At 36.2% G+C, this 15,373-nt stretch overlaps 1 protein-coding gene across 7 annotated transcripts in view; it reads left to right on the top strand.

Moving 5' to 3' along the window:
* Positions 1-15,373, top strand: part of LOC139778921 (FAD synthase) — a 125,908-nt gene that overhangs the window by 106,099 nt on the left and 4,436 nt on the right. For 6 of the 7 annotated variants that reach the window (XM_071717064.1, XM_071717061.1, XM_071717062.1 and 3 more), the window contains 3 exons: positions 8,937-9,375; positions 14,185-14,326; positions 14,392-14,676. In XM_071717064.1, coding sequence (XP_071573165.1) covers positions 8,937-9,375; positions 14,185-14,326; positions 14,392-14,493 — 683 coding nt within the window. In that variant the 3' untranslated portion in view covers positions 14,494-14,676. Of the gene's footprint in view, positions 1-8,936; positions 9,376-14,184; positions 14,327-14,391; positions 14,677-15,373 lie in introns of those variants that run through there. The other variant, XM_071717065.1, reaches the window with a different exon arrangement.

Genomic DNA, 15,373 nt, shown 5'->3' with positions numbered 1-15,373 from the left:
ACGGTAGTAAGTTCGATTTTGCGACACGAAACTCGAAAGTGTAACGAAAATTCGACTAATAAGCGTACGGCACTGGCGAGACGGGTAGAGTGAGAACTGCGTGTAACACATTTTCGAGTTGCGGACGGCTGCGTAGAGTGACTAATGCCGTTGTATTGTTTTTGTATTAATTTCAGAAAAGTTATGGCAAAGCCCTTTCCTTCAGAAGTTTTACTTCTAACGCGCGTGGCGACCACGCGTTCATTTTTATAAAACAGTGAAATAATAAAAATATATTAAATTATAATGCATAAATTTGATTTTATTTTATACAGTAGAAATTTTCAATTAATCTTAAACTTTTGACTGACAGTATATCCTAAACATTTATTGAGAATAAGACTAACTTTCGTTGTATTATATTATTATAAAATTCATCCTCTCTTTCATGATCGGTGGTATAAATATACCAGTAAAAAGGTAATGTGAGAATATAGGCTTTGTATATTTGTACATTTAAAATATTTTCTTGAATTTACATCTTTATACATGTGCTTCCGCAACATACACATCAGTATGACGGGTTGCCCATTCGAGCAGGCGCGCATGGTCGTTCACAATTGCGTTGACTTCGGTGCATCATCTATAATCACTCGCATATCTTTTTTACAATAAAATGAATTTTGTAGCGCCCGAAGTTGCAATACAATTGTGATTTCCGTAGCAGTAACGTTAAAACAGAAGTCGAGATGACAATACAGGTTATGAAATAAATTTTATTAAGAAAACGAAAGACATTTTCTCTCTTACGAAAAAAGCTCGTACCATAGTCCATCATAATCATTATATATTATAATTTTATTACTTAAATTATTTTTTGCACACAATGTTTATGCACAGGACAAAAGTCAGCAATTAGCATATGTGTGCAAATTTAAATTATAAGTCGGCTAATAAATTTCATTCAATGTAAGTTTAAATAATGGCAGAAATCAACATTAATAAATCTTACAATATTTATTTTGTTACATTAATAAATAATTTATCATTAAACAGAATAATAGATTTCTTTCGCCAGTATAGAATAACAATTAAAGTAATTTAAATCGACCGTGACTGGCAATATATAAGGAAGACGTTATATATCGCCAGTCACGGTCGATTTAAATTACTTTAAAAATTTATCATAAAATTGATAATTAATTTAATATATCAATACTAATAAGCATTATATAATTCTTTATATAAATGATGCTGCTGCATCTTAAAAATCTTAATCTTAATCTCATAAACAAGAGGTTTATTAGTATAAAATACACATTTTAAATATGATGCTAATGAATAGTTTATATAAGGCAAATTATCATAATATTTAATGAATACTTTTCAGTAATAAATTCCTTGTAGATTTATATGAGATTCAGTAGCATTATTTACATAAAGATGCTTATTAGCATCTGTTACGTCCTGCGAACTCCACGATTTCCCTTTTCCGCGGAAATTCCTATGCGCCTAAGATAGGCCTTAAGATTAAGATAAATAAACTGAGCACGGGCGGTTATCGATCGGCGAGTGAGCCTTGATCCCCTCACATTCCTTTTTTTTATGATCAAAATACCTATTTGCTTGGGCAATTAAAAGCAACCTTCCAGATGACAAACTACTGACAGACGGGACATACGTGATCGGCCTTTATCAGCCTTGTCTGGCCCATAACTGTAAACCCGACGCCACGACGCGCCAAAAGGGGCCTTAATCCCAGACGGAGTTTGCTTAGGATCTTTATTACATCGCGCGACTAGCTCAAAATTGCTCGCGCAATGTTCCGACAAATAGAGACGAAATCTAACACGTGCTTTTAGAAATCTTAAGAGCACGTGGCGGAAGTTTCTGTTTGCAATAAAACTGCACTTAAGATTAGAAGGATATGCATCGTCTGTCAACATTGAAACAGGGTCGCGAGATAAATAAGGGACCCTAATAAAAGAGAAATCGGCGATAGTCGTTAACAAATGAGTCACTGGAAGAAGCGATGAGTTACACCCCAACAAGACAGTGGGGGCCTTACGAGGAGACTCACCAATGAACAGCCGGAAAAACCGATAACCGTCTCTAGCTTTCTAAGATAGGCGAAAACTTAAGAATCCACCTCTTGGGCGAAGACCATCCCACCCAATAAGAAATCCTCTAAACAAAAAATTAGAAGAATCCCGCCAACCAAACTTCCCAATCGAAAACCAGACACCTCGCACAACGATATCCACCCCTTCCATCCCTTGAACCTTCCTATATAAATCGCGACATCACAGGACTTCTCGCAAAAAAAGAAAAATCCGCTGAGTCTACATATTGTTGCGTCTATTGTTCGGTATTATAATCGTGGTCTCATTCGTTTCGAAGTCACGATTCCACGTTTAGAGTCAGTGCTAGAGATCCGACGAAACATCAGCCATCCCGACTCACCCACCGACAAGACCCACGTCCATTTTGGGGAGAATTCCAAGAACTCATCAAGTAGTAAGTCCTGTACACATATATCTATATACATACATGTCGGTTCCTTTTCTTTATACATTCTCGTGTACGGGAAGTCTCTCGGTTAAACATTAAACCTTAATCCTTCCACCCCCCCTTTTTTCTTCACTATTCCGAATTAGCTGAGTTATCGGTGGATTCGGAGTAATCTTTTTCACTATTATTCCTGGATTAGCCGATTCATCGGCAGATTCGGAATAACCTCTATTATTCCCGGATTAGCCGATTCATCGGCGGATTCGGAATAACCTCTATTATTCCCGGATTAGCCGATTCATCGGCAGATTCGGAATAACCTCTATTATTCCCGGATTAGCCGATTCATCGGCAGATTCGGAATAATCTCTTCTGCTATTCTCGGATTGGCCGATTTATCGGTGGATTCGGAATAATCTATTGGTTCGAGTTAGCTGACTCGTCGGTGGACTCGAGCTATTGTTTTGTCTCTCTAATCTCCAAAACCCGAGCTGACTTCCCCGCAATTAGTGGGATTAAGTATTAACAATCCACTAATTTGTAGTGGATTCGGGTAGTCCCACACCCCCAAGAGGTCGCGAACCGCCGCGAGACATATACGGAATCGTCGGAACAAGCGGGCGCAAAGGGAGCTTGACTTCCCTCAGGAATCAGTCAACGCAGGTCCTCCGCGACTCCCCACTCCACCGCCTCCACCAGCTTTTACGAAGGAACCCTGTTCGTCACAGGAGAATCGCCCCGTTGTTGCACTTTCTCGCCCTGTCGTCCTACCATCTCGCCCTGGTTGTCGCGTGGCTCCTTCCCGCGTGGTCCCCGTCAACCCCGATCCCGCCTCCTTGCTAGAACCTCCCGATTCCCCCTCCTCTTCCCGAAGTCTGTCCCCGACCTCCTCGACCGCCTCGACCCTCGATCTCGAAGAAGTAGTCCATCCCGAGATGATTACTCTTGACTAACTATTTGTTTTTAGTACACACACCACACTCTTACAATTAGCTTGTAACTTCATTCCTTAAATAATTGTGATAATAGCGGGCAGGATGGCCATTTCCAAATAAGTTTTCCCTTAAAAATCCTGCCCGATCACCTCCGCACTTAAGTAGCACCCGAGAAGAATCCACACATGTTACACACATATCCGCCATTCACACTTGTAATTGTATTCAGTTTATCTGGCTAATTCTTATCTATTGTTCACCTAGCCTGTATTATTGTAATAGAATATTTTATCGTAATAAAACGTTTACCTTATGTTAAATGTTAATTTCAAACTGCATTAATTTTAAAAACATCTAACCCACTACTCTTCTCCCTCTCGAAATCGCACGAGGTCCGATCCTGAGTTAAAGGCATTTAATTCCCTGACTCGAAAGAGGACCGACGATCGCACCGCTCACGGAAGCCGTCCTACCGTCCCTACGGACGTTGACCCTTCCTGAGCCATCGAAAGTGCGTTCGGCTCGCGCCACGCGCCTCAGAGCGTGTATCTGCGGGCGATATTCTTAAGCGTCTAGTTGCGTCTTTCCTTACCCCGACCCCTCTGGTTAGCCTTTCCTTTGCTTCCCAGTTTTTCTTATCCTAATCTCGGGGTTGGACGTAACACATCAGTATATTGAATTAATTATTAATGTTAAAGATGAAATATTAATATTCTGAAATAAATGTTGTTAGACATAAGATCCGCTAATAATTATAATCGCTTTTGCGAAACATGAATTGACCTGCTAGATTTATAAAATTATCCATTTGTTTTTGTAAAGAAAAATTTGTCATAAAGGTGGTGAAAGAAACTGTATTCTGGATGATGTCGAAAATTTATGAACGCAAAATGCAGCCACTGCGTTTGATCTTCTTGGCTCAATAAATAAGAAATATATTCGTTAACTGCATTTGAATAATTTTAGCACATGCTAAATGTTGCTTTTTGGATTATTGTTTCCCTTCTTGCACTCCGTGCATCGTAGCCTCCCGATCGCCTTTTGTTAAGGGAAATTGACGTGAAAGTCATAGAGGTTAAAACGCGTTATAAATTAAGAGATATAACGATGGAGCCAGAACGAAACCGTTATTCATTTGAGGAATTAACGGACATTAGGGTGATTCAAAAAAACCTTCTTTTTGTATTTTTCGCGATACACCCCAAAATATCAAAGCTTACCTAAAAAAAGAATTTTCCTCAAAAGGGGAGCAAAATCGAACAAGTTTTAGAGGTCGCTACCAGCGATTTTCAATATTTTCGATTAAAAAATCGGTTTTTTTTTCAAATATTCAAAATTGCATAACTTTTCGAGTTTTAATGATAGAGGCATGAAATTTTCAGAGAATCTTCGTCAATTTATGTAGTTTATGAATATTGAGTTAAAAAATTTATTTTCGGAAACAATTTTTTTACGTTTCTTTTGTTTATAATAAAAAAATAATTGTCTATAACTAATAGGCGCCAGCGATCTGGGATTTGGTTTTGATTTTAAATTACATGTGGGTAATCCAAAAACACATTTCAATAATCAAATGCTTGAACATCGGTGAATTTGTTGCTAAAAATTTGTTTAAACAACAAATTCAAAAAACCACGTTACCCGTAATGTAGAAATAATGCATGTTATAATCTTTATTTAGGTGTCTGTATTGCATTCCAACTTTTGTTGTTAAATTTAAGTTGATAGAATAATAAATTATCCAAATGCTACATATTCATTGAATGAAAATAAATTTTTTAACTCGATATTCATAAACTACATGAATTGACGAAGATTCCCTGAAAATTTCATGCCTCTATCATTAAAACTCGAAAAGTTATGCAATTTTGAATATTTGAAAAAAAAACCGATTTTTTAATCGAAAATATTGAAAATCGCTGGTAGCGACCTCTAAAACTTGTTCGATTTTGCTCCCCTTTTGAGGAAAATTCTTTTTTTAGGTAAGCTTTGATATTTTGGGGTGTATCGCGAAAAATACAAAAAGAAGGTTTTTTTGAATCACCCTAACGGACATGATTGTTATTTATGGCGAGTGTCGAAAAAATGAGGAAGATTTAAAAAATAGAATTCGCAACGCATGTGCAGAAATCACTCCTGCCATGCTAAACAGAGTGAGAGAAAATTTCATGCGCAGAATCGCGTTATGTTTAGAGGAAGATGGCAATTACATCGAACATCTGTTATAAGCATATAAATTTATTTATTATTTAGATAAAAAATATTATTTAGTTTTGTTTTAAATTGTATTTTTTGGTTCAATGTTCCTTCATTTTATTATTATGTTAATTCATTATGAATATCTGTGTTAAACATTTGTATTATTAAACATATCTTTTATCTATATTTTTGAACTATACCTGAGTAAAAGCTAATTTCCCCTGCATCACTCACTGTCGGACTTGCAATTTAAGGTTTGATTCTCAAATTTTTACAAAAAATGTTCGCATACGAAAATGACGGCGCGTTCACTGATTGGCATATAACTTTTATATCTTAAATTATATGTCAGTCCGTGAACGTATAGCACCACTTTCGTATACCAAAATTTTTCGTAAGATTTTTCGTGAGATTCGATTAACAAATTCGTACGAAAAATTTTGGTGCACGAAAGTGGTGCTATACGTTCACGGACTGACATATAATTTAAGATATAAAAGTTATATGCCAATCAGTGAACGCGCCGTCATTTTCGTATGCGAACATTTTTTGTAAGAATTTGATAATCAAACCTTAAATTGCAAGTCCGACAGTGAGTGAGGCAGGGGAAATTAGCTTTTACTCAGGTATAGTTCAAAAATATAGATAAAAGATATGTTTAATAATACAAATGTTTAACACAGATATTTATAATGAATTAACATAATAATAAAATAAAGGAACATTGAACCAAAAAATACAATTTAAAACAAAACTAAATAATATTTTTTATCTAAATAATAAATAAATTTATATGCTTATAACAGATGTTCGATGTAGTTGCCATCTTCCTCTAAATCTAAACATAACGCAATTCTGCGCATGAAATTTTCTCTCACTCTGTTTAGCATGGCAGGAGTAATTTCTGCACATGCTTTGCGAATTCTATTTTTTAAATCTTCCTCATTTTCGGGGAGAGTTTCGTACACTTTATTCTTTAAAAAGCCCTACGCGAAAAAGTCCATAGGCGTAAGGTCGGGAGAACGTGGTGGCCACTCTTGAGGACCATGAAGTCCGATCCATCTCCCAGGAAATTTTCTATTTAAAATAGTTCTCGCCAAAAAAGAAGTGTGGGCGGGATGTCCATCTTGTTGGAATATCATTTCTAGCCTAATAGCTAGTGGCACATTTTCTAATAATTCATCAAGCCGATGGAGAAGAAACTGTGAATAATAACGTGCATTCACATTTCCCTCAATAAATTCGGGGCCAATGATGTGATCATCTATAATTGCCAGCCACACGTTTACAGTCCACCGTCCTTGAATATGTATTTCTTTTATGCAGTGTGGATTGCGTTCTGCATAGTGATGCTCATTATGACGGTTTATGCATCCATCACTCCCAAAAGTTGCTTCATCCGTCCAGAGAATATTTTTCAAAAATCTATCATTTTCGGCATCATTGAAATCCACCTGCAAAAATTGAATAATTTAATATAAAATTGACGACACAAGTTGATAAATAATAACAATGTCTAAGTATGTTATAATAAAAGTAAATTTAAACTAACTTACATGATCAAGAACGTATTCACAAAAATTTAATCGTCGTGGCATATCACGAGGTATAAGTGTTGTGTGCCGTTTGAACGGATGCTGAACCAAAGAATGTTTAATTATTTTATGAACTGTTATATGATTCATATTTAAATCTACGGCAATTGCTCTTGTGCTTGTATCAGGATTTGCAACAAGAGCCTGTTGAACAGCATCAACTGCCTCCTGGTTTCTCTGCGGAACACGGATCGGCCTCCGAGATTTATTAAACTGTCCATTTCTTCTTAATCTCTCATGAAGTCGATGAAAGAATCCATGGTCTGGGTGTCGTCTCTCTGGAAATATTCGGGCGTAAAGTGCAGCCGCTTGTCTTTGATTTTTTTGACACTCGCCATAAATAACAATCATGTCCGTTAATTCCTCAAATGAATAACGGTTTCGTTCTGGCTCCATCGTTATATCTCTTAATTTATAACGCGTTTTAACCTCTATGACTTTCACGTCAATTTCCCTTAACAAAAGGCGATCGGGAGGCTACGATGCACGGAGTGCAAGAAGGGAAACAATAATCCAAAAAGCAACATTTAGCATGTGCTAAAATTATTCAAATGCAGTTAACGAATATATTTCTTATTTATTAAGCCAAGAAGATCAAACGCAGTGGCTGCATTTTGCGTTCATAAATTTTCGACAACATCCAGAATACAGTTTCTTTCACCACCTTTATGACAAATTTTTCTTTACGAAAACAAATGGATAATTTTATAAATCTAGCAGGTCAATTCATGTTTCGCAAAAGCGATTATAATTATCAGCGGATCTTATGTCTAACAACATTTATTTCAGAATATTAATATTTCATCATTAACATTAATAATTAATTCAATATACTGATGCTAATAAGCATCTTTATGTAAATAATGCTACTGAATCTCATATAAATCTACAAGGAATTTATTACTGAAAAGTATTCATTAAATATTATGATAATTTGCCTTATATAAACTATTCATTAGCATCATATTTAAAATGTGTATTTTATACTAATAAACCTCTTGTTTATGAGATTAAGATTAAGATTTTTAAGATGCAGCAGCATCATTTATATAAAGAATTATATAATGCTTATTAGTATTGATATATTAAATTAATTATCAATTTAATAATAAATTATTTATTAATGTAACAAAATAAATATTGTAAGATTTGTTAATGTTGATTTCTGCCATTATTTAAACTTACATTGAATGAAATTTATTAGCCGACTTATAATTTAAATTTGCACACATATGCTAATTGCTGACTTTTGTCCTGTGCATAAACATTGTGTGCAAAAAATAATTTAAGTAATAAAATTATAATATATAATAATTATGATGGACTATGGTACGAGCTTTTTTCGTAAGAGAGAAGATGTCTTTCGTTTTCTTAATAAAATTTATTTCATAACCTGTATTGTCATCTTGACTTCTGTTTTAACGTTACTGCTACGGAAATCCGTCACAATTGTATTGCAACTTCGGGCGCTACAAAGTTCATTTTATTGTAAAAAAGATATGCGAGTGATTATAGGTGATGCACCGAAGTCACCGCAATTGTGAACGACCATGCGCGCCTGCTCGAATGGGCAACCCGTCATGCTGATGTGTATGTTGCGGAAGCACCCCATAAAAACGAAAAAAGTTGATAATGCATAATAAAAAATTATTTACTTCCATTTTTCTTTACCTTAATATATGGTATTAATGTATGATATTGTATTATTAATTTTCAGAGGGTTTTCCAGTGATAAACGTAAAAAATGTTTATGTGCTGCCTGGTTCCCCCAAGTATTTCAAGCCTGCTGCAAACACAATAATTTCTCGTTTAAAAGGATGCACGCCACTGCAGTTTGAATATATAGATATTGAATTGAATGAACTGTCAATAGTAGATATTTTAGGTAAACAAGCGAAAAGATGGGATGGTAAAGTTAAAATTGGCAGTTATCCTCAATTGGAATTAGAAATACCTTTTACGAGGATTACTTTGGAAGGATCCGAAGAAACAGTTGCGAAAGCAAAAGAGGAACTTTTATACTATCTGCCGATACAAAAAGTTATGAATTTGAAACATAAATTTAGTTGTTTTCAAATGAATATTGTACTGGAAAATAGCAAAAACGAAGCACATATTAAATGTGCACTAGACATATTGAATGAATGTTATGAAAGGTACGCATGTAACATACATATTTGAATAAATGTATATGTATCTTATTTGGAATACACACAAACATGTTATGTCAATTAATTTGCGCGTATTAGTCCAGTCAAAATACGATTAGACCTAGAAAAAATTGTAACACAAGGTTTTATTACGTCATTGTGTTCAGAAAAATATACTGAACAACATATTCAAATTCCGCCATTTTCCGCTATCCCTAAGTATGTTTTTTATTAACAATTTATAAACAAATTCGTTTTTCTCCACAAATACGATGAATTTCGAAATTTTTGTAGAGATCAAAGTTGTAGAGCAGACAAATATCTACAAAAAATGTTCTTATGAATTTTTTGAAATATCTCATATTATTTGAGATATTTGCAACAAGAGCTACTAGGCTACGCGCGGAGCGGAGCGGAGAGTTCTAACAAGCACACGGCAGTCTCTACCGGTCGCTGCTAGTTCTCTAGGTTCTACAAGGAACTTGAGTTGGTTCTCGATACTAGTATATGTGTCTATGTACTAGTATACTAGTATCGAGAACCAACTCAAGTTCCTTGTAGAACCTAGAGAACTAGCAGCGACCGGTAGAGACTGCCGTGTGCTTGTTAGAACTCTCCGCTCCGCTCCGCGCGTAGCCTAGTAGCTCTTGTTGCAAATATCTCAAATAATATGAGATATTTCAAAAAATTCATAAGAACATTTTTTGTAGATATTTGTCTGCTCTACAACTTTGATCTCTACAAAAATTTCGAAATTTATCATATTTGTGGAGAAAAACAAATTTGTTTATAAATTGTTAATAAAAAACATACTTAGGGATAGCGGAAAATGGCGAAATTTGGATATGTTGTTCAGTATATTTTTCTGAACACAATGATGTAATAAAACCTTGTGTTGCAATTTTTTCTAGGTACCCCCCCTTTTTCCGTATTTTGACTGGACTATATAGGTGTGTGCACATGTTTGTGTACAGTTAACTGACATAATATATTTCTTGTAAATATAGTGCTATGTGTACTTAATATAGATATAATTACAGTCAGTGGCACAAGAGCATGTTAGCTGTTCCTCCTGGAAAAGAAAAGATTTTGAAAAAATAAATGTATGACCTTGAAGTAGATTATATTATACGCTTTAATGCGTTTACCTAATACGTCATCCAGTCCCCTTCGTTATCGATTAAAGCTTGGCAACGTCGAGGCATGCTACGAGGCATTCTACAAGACATTCTACGAGGTTTTCTGCTAAAGTCTCAGGAATTGATTTCCAAATCGAACGTGATTGTTACGATAACTGTTTCAAAGTGAAGACACGCTTTTCCCTCATCTTGATCTTCATAGCAGCCCATATATTTTCGATTAGTTAGCATCAGAAGACTGTGAGAGTCAGTCCATCGTAGTGATGCCATTTTCATGCTTTCACGCCGTGCATTCATGGCTTCGATGTTTGGAGTCATTGTCTTCTTGGAGTACCCATGAGTTGGTATCGGGGCCGAATCATCTCCTAGCAGACTTCAATAAACCCCTTTTTATTATTTTATCAATTTTTATCATTCTCTCTGTATTGAGATTACCTGTAAACACAAAATTCCAAAACCTTGTTTATAAAGGCATTCCCAAACGTGCTTTCTAATTGTATGTTTTACAGTGCGCTGAACTAACGGATTTGCACGAATCGATCACGCATGAGGAACCCACGTCCAAAACAAAGCTTCGTCGATAAAGATTACATTTGAATAATCACGGTCGATATTACCCACACAGCAAAATATATCACCAAGATATCTAGAAGATATCTGAATGGGCAAGATATCATGAGAATATCTCAGAGACATCTCCAAGATTATAAAAAGCCATGATAATTTTATCTCAGATATGATATCTGATTCTGCATATATGTCGGATATCTATGCCTCATTTAAAAGCAGATATGTTACATACGACCCAAATAGAAAGAAGAAAAGAAGAATTTTTTTTAAATTCTCGATTTATGAAATTAATTCTTTTTCCGTATTTATTCTTTCTTCTAAAATAACTTAAGAGTTCATAAGAAATTTATTTTTATGTCAGCAATTCTGAGTCCTTCAAATATAAAAGAAGTTCTTTTTATAAAAATTCGCAATAAATTCAAAATTATGCTTCAATACTATTCCAATATTTTGCATTTTGCCATCTCTGCACTGTATGATACCTCGGAGGTATCACGAAAAATATTAGAGCCAAGTATCTCACAGGCTCGCCTTTTATCCTAGTGCGTAAGGATTTTTGTTTACGAGAAGGTACTGGCGCATGTAGCCGCGTTGCGGCAGCCCATGTTACTAGCGCTCGCCCGAGCAAAAATTTTCTAAGTCCCCTCGCGGCATGTTGATTTTGAGATATACAGTGTTAAAGTTAAAAATAATGTTGTGCCGCGCCTTGAAGCTCAGGGCCAGCACCGGGTTCTTAGGATCCGCAGATTGGCAGGTAGAAAGCCCTGGCGAAAATAGGAAGTTTTATAAGCGTTTGTTAAGCGTTTACGTGAGCGTTTGCGGGAGTTTGTTGAGCGTTTAGAATCGGTCAGTAAAACGTTTAAAAAGCAGAAATTGCAACGCTTTAGCGTTTGAAAGACGTTTGTATTAAGCGTTTTGAAAGTTTGCACAGCATTCTCACAGCGTTTGCACAGCGTTTACGGGAGTTTGTTGAGCGTTTGAAAACGGCCAGTAATCCGTTTGAAAAGCGTTTAAAAAGTGGAAATTGCATCGCTTTAGGGTTCTTCTTGCGGTCGAAGAATAATTAACTGTGATTGGCCAATTCTTACGACTTACGACCTACAATACATCCATTGTAGACCGGGCCTAAAACATTTAGAGATCCTCTGTTAATAAGTCGAAAGCGTTTGCTTTCATCATTGGAAACTGCGTGCAGCCTCTATTGAGCGTTTAACAAGCGTTTACTCTTGTCGTTAGAAGAAACGGCGGAAAGAGCGTTAAATGTTAAAATCTGCTTTTCGCCTCGCAGAGGGTCTGCTTATATACGCGGCTAGATGTATTTTAAATGCGAGAAAGATGCGCCGCCTAGCGGCATTGTTAGAAGAACGTTTGTTGAACGGAAGGAAAACGCTTGTCTTACGGCGCCGGATAAAGCGTTTCTTAAGCGTTCTCAAACCGTTTGCACAAACGCCCTACAATTCGCCGCGTTAGAAGAGCATTTGCTGAGCAAAGGGAAAACGCTTGTCTTACGGCGTTGGGAAAAGCGTTTGATAAACGTTTGTAAAGTCTGACAGCAAACTCTCTATACGAAGTTGTATTAGCGTTCACTAAGCGTTCTCTGAAAAGCGTTGGCTTAGCATTACAGAATTTTCACGAAACGTTTTATACAGCGTTTGATAAGCGTTCCGAAAGCGTTTACAACCCAACAGCGTTGTGTAAGTGTTCTTACAACGTTTGAAAGCATATAAACGCTCAGAAAACCCTCACCAAACGTTTGTCAACGCTCTATAAGGCTTCTTATTTTCGCCAGGGAGGACACTCACGAGTTTGCGATAGCAGATGTATTTAATAGATATAAAAGGTTTCTTGATACACTTGTCCTTCACTTATTTCCCTGACTTGCGGGTATGTTAGAGTTACGTCGCGTCGACTCGCGGTACGCGCTCGGTTATTAGACTGCCCGCCGCTTCTCCGAAGGGCGGGCCTTTTATCGCTCGGCGATATTTCCGCGTTGCCGACTCAGCGCTTTTGCATCTGGGCTCGGGTCATTAGCCTGGCAATCGGGTGATGCCCGGAATGCCACCTCAAATGTATTTGGCAATATTCGGACTTGCGCTGGCAATCAGGTGATGCCCGGAATGCCACCTCAGATGTATTTGGCAATAGTCGTACTTGCGCTGGCAGCTGAGTGTCGCAATTAGGGGACGTTGACTTTCGTTTCACAACATCAAATAATATGAATTTTTAAGTAATACTTTGATTGTGTGTATAGACAGTACACATATAGGCGGGAGAGGGGCTACCACCTCTTCCTCGCAGGCAGGGTTGGGTGGAGATGGATCTCCGTTCGCGTAGAAAGTTGAAAACCCGAACCGTACAATGATAAACCTCCGGTTCGGTGGGGTGAACCTCGGAAAATTTTTTTGTCGGAAATTTTTTTTACTATTTTTGCCGTGTTCTTCGCCAAAATTACCGGTAAAACTTAAGATTAAGGGCGACCTCACCGATTTCAATGACCTTGATATATGTTGTCAAGGTCATGACCCCGAGTGACCTTCAGAAGGTTTTAGCCGTCGCTCGTTATTCGTTAAAAGGTTATTAACAAAAAAAATTTGGAAAATATAGCAGTTATTTTGAGTATTGGAAGGCATAAATGACTAATATGCATGTGGAAATAATACATGTATGAACGAAGAAAAGTCATTTAAAGCAGCGAATTGTTGCTTTAAAAGCGGCCTCTTTCAGGCAGATCGTCGATACTTTTCGTCTCTTTATAACGTTTCACCTATTTCACGAGGAACTGCTGAGACTTTCTCACATAATGGACAGCAGCTGCATATGACAATTTTGGTTCTTATGGGTGACTACATAAAAATACTGCTTCAAAACGACTAGCGTACGCTGCACTCATTTTGTTCACATCCAGTTGTAACACAATAAACTGAACCTAACTTTCAAAGCATTTTTAGCCTACTGTATGGCCAACATTAACATCCAAAAGTTTTACTCATGCGACATCTATTAACGGAATTATGAATAACACGCTCTTATTCCACTGACTACATCTGTAAATACAAGTATATAGTTGTACTATCTATAAAAAAATATATGCATATGTTTTTTATAGATATAATCCAAATGAAGTTTTCATTAGTTTCAATGGTGGTAAGGATTGCACAGTAGTTTTGCATTTAGCTGCTACCATCGCTAAATTGCGTAATATTACGTTCTTATTGTGCTTATATATAATTGAGGATTCCTTTCCAGAGGTAAGAGCTCCGTTAAATAATGATAGAATAATGTATGTATTTTACACTCTCTCTTATACACACAGAGGAAGAGAGGGAGTAAAGAAAAAGGAAGGAGGAAGGAATTGAGAGGAAGATGGGGAAGGAAAGGAGAGGGGAGGAGAAATTTAAATCTAAAAACAATCTAAATCTTGAATTTGTTACGAAAAAAATAATTTTAATTTTTTTAGACTGTAAATTGTAATTTACGTAAAACATATAAATGTTTTTTAAAAACATTTTTTAAATTGTCGCAAATATCTAAAAAATTGTGCGGGCCATTACGACGAACATTCTGTACAGAGTAATTAATATAATTTGATGACCCAAAATTACTTGCAAACTGTTTATTATACCAAAAAATGTAAGTTACATGATATTAAGAAGAACGTACACAGTAGAACCTTGATTATCCGAGCTCCGATTATCCGACACCGCAATATAGTCCAGTCAAATTAGCAAAAATAGAAAAAATAACCGGTAAAAAGCTATAAATTAGTGGAGACCTTTATTTCGGCATACTATTGAACATACTAAAAGTCCGGACCTCTATCTGCAGGGCTCGATCCGCCATCTTGAAAAAAAAGTGCTCCAATTAAGTTTTTCCCTCATATCTCGGTAATCGTTGATCCTATCGTAATAAAGGTTATTATAAAAAATGAAGCTTATTAAATTCTCTATAAAAAAGGTCCAATACATTTTTTTCATACCTTTAATAGTTTTTCTGTAATACACTGTTGAATATATGGATATTTGTATTTCACGCTGTCATAAAAATCAGACTCTCGGTGTAGAATTTGTAAGAAAAAATATAAATAGACAAAAAATATCAAATGTGTGCGTGATATTTCTCGTACATATGAAAATTTGGCAACTCTTACCATTTAAAAATGTTGTACACGACTAGTACTGGGGGTAGCGTCGTCTACAAGATTCTTCTGAGCCATTTCCTGAGGTTGTGAATCTGGAGGGCTATGATCATCATCTCGATCTTCAACATCGATTACGAAGAAATCGTTCTCGTCAAGC

The sequence above is a fragment of the Temnothorax nylanderi genome, unplaced genomic scaffold (assembly GCF_030848795.1).
Source record: "Temnothorax nylanderi isolate EJ_2023f unplaced genomic scaffold, tnyl_v1.0 TNYL_tig0202_pilon, whole genome shotgun sequence".
Classification (NCBI taxonomy): Eukaryota; Metazoa; Arthropoda; class Insecta; order Hymenoptera; family Formicidae; genus Temnothorax; species Temnothorax nylanderi.
The sequence above is the reverse complement of the archived record's forward strand: the minus strand, read 5'-3'. Positions and strand labels throughout refer to the sequence as shown.